The following is an 8,227-nucleotide window of genomic DNA, read 5'->3' as shown; positions in this document are numbered from 1 at the left end:
AGCAGCCTAATTTAGTTGCTATTGTCCGAGTCATTGATGTTAATCAAGCAACAAAAGAGAGACAGAAAATCACACTGCTCTTGACTGAAAAACTTTAGTAGCCCTAAAGATTAATCTAAATTTATATATAGAAATAAATATGTCTGCTTGAAAGAATGAAGAATATGGTAAACAAGTTGCTATAAAGAATGCATAATTAAGCCTATGTAACCATTGGTATTTCATTAAAAAGAAGACCATGTTCTTGTTTTTTATGAGAAGTGGTTTTATTTAATTTTAACATAAAGGCATGTTGTGTCACCGCAGTTAAATCGGTGTCTATCATGATAAAACCTTAATATCAAACCTATATAATGAGTTTGGAAATTTTAGAGAAATGCTTAATAAATGCATTGTAACTTAAACCCATTCGATTTTAGCTGACTAAATTTACTGTAGATTTAGTTGACTAAAACTAGACTAAAACTAAAAACAATTCAGATTACTAAAACTAAATGGCATTTTAGACAAAAGACTATAACTAAAACTAATTCAAAATTTGCTGTCAAAATGAACACTGTTTACAATTTAAGTTAGTATCTGCAATCTGATTACAACAGAATTCGTTTACTGATATAATTTCAGTCATGCATCTTTTGTTACTTCGTTCACTGATTTGTATTTCTTATATGTACTACAATTCAAACGTTTGGGGTATTCTTCAAGGAAGCCTTAAATTGATCAAAAAGGATTTTAAAGACATTTAAAACGTTACAAAATATTTCCGCTTGAAATAAATGCTGTTCTTTTGAACTTTCTATTTATCAAAGAATCCTAAAAAATCCTAATGGTTTCCACAGAAATATTAAGCAGCACAGCTGTTATAAACTTTGAATTGAAGACTGAAGTAATGGCTGCAGAAAATGTAGGATAATCACAGGAATAAATTATTCCTTTTAAAATGCATTCATTTTTAAAATATATTCAAAATAGATGTAAATACAGTAAAAAACAGCAATATTTGTAAGGAAGGAGAAAGCACTTTCGATACCTTTTGTTGATGTCAAATGTCATGCAATAATAAGGCTAATATTTGTCCAAACCAAACGTGATAAAACGTTTGTCCAGCTAAATCACACTTTTTTTCCTATTCAGTCTGTCATGTTAATAATTTGCGTGTTTTTGAACAAATTCATGGTGATATTAATACATTTCAATTTTTGATTTAAATCCAATGTAAAATCTGGGTCCTAAAAAACAGTGACTTTTAGGACTTTTAGAGTGTTCTGTTGGAAACAGTATATTGAAAAACCGTATATGCAATCAAATTTTCAGTCACTCTCAGGATAGATTTAAGCAAGAGCTTGAAATAGTTGTGACATTTCAGTCTGCACAGAATAATTTGGAGCATGTTAATGCATAAGTATTATTTGATATAAGATGTAATGTAATGTTCTCATATGAAGAGCGCAGAATCACACAAGGTTATGTAGGTTTGAGGTAGGAGTAGATTAACCCGGCTTAACTTTTAAGCAATCAAATTTCCAGACACTCTCAAGATAGATTTAAGCAAGTGCTTGAAATAGTTGTGACATTTCACTCTGCACAGAATAATTTCGTGCATGTTAATGCAAGAGTATTATTTGATATGAGATGTAATGGAAAGTTCTCATATGAAGAGCACAGAATCACACAAGGTTATGTAGGTTTGAGGTAGGAGTAGATTAACCCGGCTTAACTTTTAACAGTGAGAAAATGTGTGTGTGTGATAGAATGATAGAGCTTGTCAGGAATTCAGCAGGTTTTGAAGATCCACCTGACAGCATGTGTCTGGCCCTTCCTCCGCTTTGAGGGGCCCACACCCACTATAATCTCAGGGATAAAATGTTCAGACAGTCTGGAAAAATGCCTGTCTTGTGAATAAAATATAGAAATGTCATGTAAACTATTCAGCAAGTAATACTATATGACAAGGAATACTTGTAATTCAAATCTAGAGCATTTTCAAAGATTGAATTGTTGCAACACCAAGGTCATCCTTGCTTTAAGTATGTTTTTGGTCTAAATGTCTGTTTTTACAAAAATGTTCGGCAAAAAATTTGGTCCAATTTTCAAATACAATTTGTCAGCATGTAACAGCATCGGCTCTGGGCATGTGACCAAAAGCACAAATCTTATTCATTGCAAATGAATGCTTGCTTCGGTATGAACAAAGTAACAGCTGTTTATTCAAATTAGTGTTTATCGCAGCAAATTTTTGCACCAAACATCCTTCTGTCTTAGTGTGAACAGGCCTTCTTGCATAGATTACCAAGAAACTAATGTTAAAAGTGAAAGTTTTATATTTATAGACTAAAAACGAAATATATTTATAGACTAAAGACATTTTTAACCATTTTTTTTATCACTAGACTTTTTTTAATTTTTTTTTTACCAAGGTTGTAGTTGTGCTGACACAAGACATTCATTCAACTGTGTCACTCAGACATCAACCAAAAGAGTGAACATAGGGGAGACGTTAGTCACTTTTATTGATTTTGACACTTGAGAATATCCGTTTATTTTTTCATTCATCTATGCATCCTTCTGGAAAGGAAGGCTGCCTATTGTGTTCGATGAATACCTGTCATCCTTTTCACTGGGGTGCAAAAGCCTGTGTGACCAGGAGGAATAATGCATGCCTTTTAAAGGAGCTCACCCTTATCACTCTCTCCCATACAGTGAGCGAGAGAGAGAGCGGGAGGAAGGGAGGAAGACGTTGCTCTTTATTTTTGGAGGGGAACCGAATGTAAGCATCAATAATGTACAAGCACAAGTGAGTGTCCCAAATACAGAAAGAAGGTAGCTGAAGGCTTTTTGACTCCAATAGACCTGTAACTGTATCCGGAGGAGGATCAATAAAGGAGGAACAATAAAATTGGTTAATTATAATTAATGTAATAAACTGTATGAATTTAATTATTTGTGTTGGACAATAACATTGGTGAAAAAAGTCTGTACACTTTATAGGATGATGACCTGAGCCATACTGTGTGTATATGAATATAGAGACTTGTAAGGTGCAACCAGAACACTCAGAACACCTAAAGCAAAAGTAAAGATTTAGTTGTGGAACCATTTTTCTCATCTCCATAGACTAGATCTCCATATATGGGAAGGCATCTGTCCCTTTTCCCAGATCTTGCTTTATTTCGCTGTGGAATTCGACAGCGTAGACCTGCACTGGGGGCACATGCTCACAGAGATGAGGCATTAGAGTGTGATCAATCATACTGCTCTTTATCACCATCAAATCTGTGACACAAAGAAACAAACAAGCAGGTTATATATGGCTAGAAAAACACTGCACACATATAGCTACAAGTCCATTTGTCTGCAAGAAAAAAGTAAAACAAAATGGCTGTTGTCTGTGTTAGCGGCGCCTGAGTATCGACCAAATCTTTACAAGAGCCTTTTATTGGCAAGACCAGTTAATCTCCCAAAGAAGATCAATAGTTTTTAACCGAGGTCGTCATCACACGCAGAGATGGCCAGCACTCAAAGCTCTGTTTGTCTCTCGCAATCTACAGTACCTTTGGCCATAATGTGCAGCGGCAATTCTGCTTTGACTTGGTTTGGAACTATTTTCATTTAATTGATTTTTCATTGCAAAAATGTACACAAAGTAACTGGCAACATTATATCTGAAATTTAAATTACTCAATGTTATTCTTGAACTGTTATGTAAAAACAAATAAGGTAGTGGTAAAAAATGCACCTTGTGTCTCATGACTTAACATATCATACACTAATCTCAATGTGCTTTTACTGTATGCACCGAAGAGCCATAAAAAAGGAGCATTACTGTAATCTATTGTGCTGTGCACAGAGAAGCTATCAGGGACATAATGGTTTCATGAATGCAATTGTTTATATATTTAGTAAACTATTAGGAGGTCTTTATGTATGCTGATGTAAGTATATTCCTATGCAGAGCGCTGTAGATGCAGTACTTTGCCTTACAATACCACAGTCTGATTTATGTGGTGTTTGTGTGTTTGCATATGTTTGTGTATTTGCACACAGGCCTAATAAAGAGAACACAGGGGAAGTGAGTGAGTCTGGTGCATCAGTAGTGAAACATGCCCTCAACCCAGAAAAACCCTTCATGCAGGTGCACTATCTGAAGGTAGGTCTGAATACTCAAAGCGCAGAGTCCTCTGGGACATCTGCAAGATTCGGGTTGTGTAGATTTGCTCTTTTCTCTCAGGGCTACTTCCTCTTGAAGTTTCTGGCTGATGAGGTTGGCGAAGAGAAGTTCCTGGACTTCTTCAAAGTGTTTGTGGGAAAATGGACATCTGCAAGATTCGGGTTGTGTAGATTTGCTCTTTTCTCTCAGGGCTACTTCCTCTTGAAGTTTCTGGCTGATCAGGTTGGCGAAGAGAAGTTCTTGGACTTCTTCAAAGTGTTTGTGGGAAAATTCCATGGGCAGCTCATTCTGTCTCAGGTGAGCTTGTCCTGCACGAGAGCTCTCTGTTCATTTAGCCAGAATGCAAATGTTGCTTTTGGATGACATCTGCGTATTTTGGCCAGTGTTTCAATCTCACCGTCATTCCATCAGCTTGTGTCAGTGAAAGAATGCACCAGTTCCCCTAAAGGTGTGATACTTAACTCGATTTGAGACAGAGATTTTTGACACATAGTTGCATTCAGCGTCCAATATTAACACTCATCTAGCACCAAATGAGAGTTAAAATTGCTTTTGGTATATATAGAAAACAGTTAATAGCTTTTTAGTGGTAACTTCATTAGGAATTGCAAAATAATACATGGAATAAATCAGACCACTCCATGTGGCAACACTTATGTGGAATATTCCTCACGTTAGGTGACCAAAATATCACAAATCATGTTTATATATCATCATCTTCAGATATAAGTGCCATTTTATAGAGAGACAATGAGCTAACTAATCTAATAATCAAAACAGTGTATATTTTAATAAAAATAATTAAAAACAACTTTTTTTGTGGCAGTACATTTTCTTAATTTGCTTGCCGTAGAGTGCATCAGTGGCTGTCCCTGGTTCCTGAAGTATTTTTCCCATTCATTTTTTGCTAAGAATTTTAAAAACCAACCGAACCAAACTAATTACCTACAAGTGAACCTACATACTCTTATTTGAAGCAAAATAGTATTTCAAAATCTGATGAAAGACAAAGGTACAAGACTGGGTACTTCACAGCTTTGAAGTGAAAGATCTACAATCCCGTGAAGTACTGCAAATGACATAATCAAAATAAAATGATGAATGAATATAGAACTATTGATATAAAGATGAAGAATATACAAAGTAGTTTGAAAGTGCAGAGCAACTGAAGGTATCACAGTATATCTGTCATTAAAGGGTTATAAGTTATTGTTAATAATCAATTCCCTTATGACTTATGGGGAAAATGAATGGAATTTTTCCTTCCCAAACCCGACAGTTGCAATCTAAAGTCAGGTATGGCCAAAAGTTCATTGTGGAACTTCTTTGAGACTAATGTAGAAATACAGTATGACATTAATATTTCAGTATTTTTAAACACTGTGGGCTCTATTTGAAGCTTTGATTTTCACACACTGCTTTCCATTTAAACAGTATTCTGTCTCTTGTAGGATTTCCTGCAGATGCTCTTGGACACATTTCCAGGAATGAGCAGGTATGATGGAATGGTATTAACACTTGCTGTCCAAAACACATGCTCTTTAGTAGCTCACTGAACTCCTCAGCTGCTCTGCGATTATTATTAGTGTGGGGACTGTAGAGTTGGAGGTATTTAGCTAAACCAAACCCTGCAGGAATCTTTCTTCTCCAGCTCTACCTCAAAAAGTTTTTCCACTGGTTCTTTTGCCCAAACTCACCCATCATTTGATCAAATATTTATTTTCCTTTTTCACGGTCTCATCATTTACGCGTTGACATAATGTTGTCATTAAAACTGCCCAAAGATGTATTATATAGAAGAAATATGAAGAGGCTTCTTTGCCCTCGATAATATTTTTGTGTTTTATGGCCAGTGGGAAGTCTAGAGTAGGTCTGATGTGGGTCTTTTTCATGGTGAATGATAAAAATGCAGTATCCAAACTTCTGTCGGTTTCTATAGCTGCTTTTCAGCATGATTTTAAACTGAGCATATTAACTGCAATGCCAGCAGAAAACACAAAATGCACCCCTCGGTAAGTTTATATTAATATTAATCAATAAAGTTATAGTTAGTATAGTCAATAATAGTGGGGAAAAAACACTCACCGCTCTTGATCAATTCTGTTTGCTTTAAGCTGGATTTAACAATTTATAAATAAGTGGAGTAAGTACCATTTTTTATTTAATTAGTTATTATTTATATGAATATTAACTATTATTTTTGCAATTTAACTTAAATTTTAAATTAAATTTGATATTAATATTTAAGTTTAATAAGGGCTTTGCCTAGCATTTTAGGTTTTATTGTTGTATCGACTGTTGTGAAATTTCAATATTCAGAAATTTAGTATCATGGCAAACTGTAAAACAATCAGCTCTCTTCATTCATTCTTTCTCTCCACTACCTACAATGTTCACTTTTTTCCTTTTTTATCTCTGCTCTCCTGTTTCATCCGTCGCTCTTTTGGTTTCATGCAGTCTCCATTTGCTCATTAAGGCCTAGCCACTGGCTGATGATTGATTGAATTACATTAAACTGAAAGGTAAGGGCGTTCAATATTTGTGTCTGCTTCTCAGAAGTGTAAACATTAATGGCGGCACAACGCTGGAACAGCAGATTGATGTGGTGAAACAATCACAGATGGGCCTCCTTGTGTCAGATCAAAGACTAATCAATGCTTCCATAGCAAACTGTTCCTCCTACACCACCTCCCAGTTAAGGAAGTCCATGGCAGCTTCTGTTAATGTGTACCTGATTTACCCTGATATCTGTGCTTTACCTTGTTCCTTTTTTTCTTTGGAAATTAGCAAAGATTTCTTTTTCTGGACTAAAAAACGGACAGTGAAATCCCATAACCTTGCATTAAAAAGTAACCTGAGCCATGTACTTTACAGACCAGAATATAGTATAAGCTTGGGGGTGGGCTCAGGCCAGCATGCTGCATGCTGGAAACCACCCACAACACCTTAATGGAGGAGAAGTTTGCATGAGCAGTGTATATATAATACTAGTTCAGAATTTCGTTCAAAAATTACCAAGATTTGACTATAGTTACAATAAATTTGGTGGAAAAAAATACTCAGAGATGGCTAGTAAATGTAACAAATAATTACATTTATATTTACATTTAGTCATTTAGCAGACGCTTTTATCCAAAGCGACTAACAAATGAGGACAATGGAAGCAATCAAATTCAACAAAAGAGCAATGATATGCAAGTGCTATAACAAGTCTCAGTTAGCTTAACGCAGTACATGTCGCAAGCTTTTTTTTTTTAATTACAGTATATAATAAATAAAAAGAAAACAAATAGAATAGGAAAAGAATAGAGCAAGCTAGTGTTAGAGGCCTTTTTTGCTTTTGTTAATTGTATAATAAATAAAAAGAAAACAAATAGATAGAATACAAAAAATTAGAAAAGCTAGTGATAGTTTTTTTTAAAGAAAACAAGCAGTTAGTAAATGAATAGAGTGCAAGTATATAAGGGACCAGTTTTTTTTTAAGAATATAATTAGAATAGAGAGTGCTAGAGTTAGAGGGTCAAATAAAGATGGAAGAGATGTGTTTTTAGCCGATTCTTGAAGATGGCTAAGGACTCAGCTGCTTGGACTGAGTTGGGTAGGTCATTCCACCAAGAGGGAACATTTAATTTAAAAGTCCATGAAAGTGATTTTGTGGCTCTTTGAGACAGCACAATAAAGTGATGTTCACTTGCAGAACGCACGCTTCTAGAGGGCACATAAGTCTAAAGTAATGAATTTAGGTAAAGGGGTGCAGACCCAGTGGTGGTTTTGTAGGCAAACATTAATGCCTTGAATTTTATGCGAGCAGCTATTGGTAGCCAGTGCAAATTAATAGACAGAGGTGTGACGTGCATTCTTTTCGGCTCAATAAAAATTTATCTTGCTTCCGTGTTCTGGATTAATTGTAAAGGTTTGATAAAACTGGCTGGAAGACCTGCCAAGAGAGCATTGCAATAGTCCAGCCTGGACAGAACAAGAGCTTGAACAAGGAGTTGTGAAGTATGTTCCGAAAGAAAGGGCCTGATCTTCTTGATGTTGAACAAAGCAAATCTGCAG

The 8,227-nt window shown here is 35.3% G+C and overlaps 1 protein-coding gene across 1 annotated transcript in view; it reads left to right on the top strand.

Annotated features, from left to right (window-relative positions):
- aopep (aminopeptidase O (putative)) overlaps nt 1–8,227 on the top strand; it is a 106,511-nt gene that overhangs the window by 26,095 nt on the left and 72,189 nt on the right. Inside the window, exons 8-10 of the mRNA XM_016468482.1 lie at nt 4,045–4,147; nt 4,358–4,465; nt 5,620–5,663. Of these exons, the coding sequence (XP_016323968.1) occupies nt 4,045–4,147; nt 4,358–4,465; nt 5,620–5,663 (255 nt within the window). The remainder of the gene's footprint in view (nt 1–4,044; nt 4,148–4,357; nt 4,466–5,619; nt 5,664–8,227) is intronic.

Source organism: Sinocyclocheilus anshuiensis, unplaced genomic scaffold (genome assembly GCF_001515605.1).
Source record: "Sinocyclocheilus anshuiensis isolate Anshui unplaced genomic scaffold, SAMN03320099.WGS_v1.1 scaffold1214, whole genome shotgun sequence".
In the NCBI taxonomy this organism is placed as follows: Eukaryota; Metazoa; Chordata; class Actinopteri; order Cypriniformes; family Cyprinidae; genus Sinocyclocheilus; species Sinocyclocheilus anshuiensis.
The sequence above is the reverse complement of the archived record's forward strand: the minus strand, read 5'-3'. Positions and strand labels throughout refer to the sequence as shown.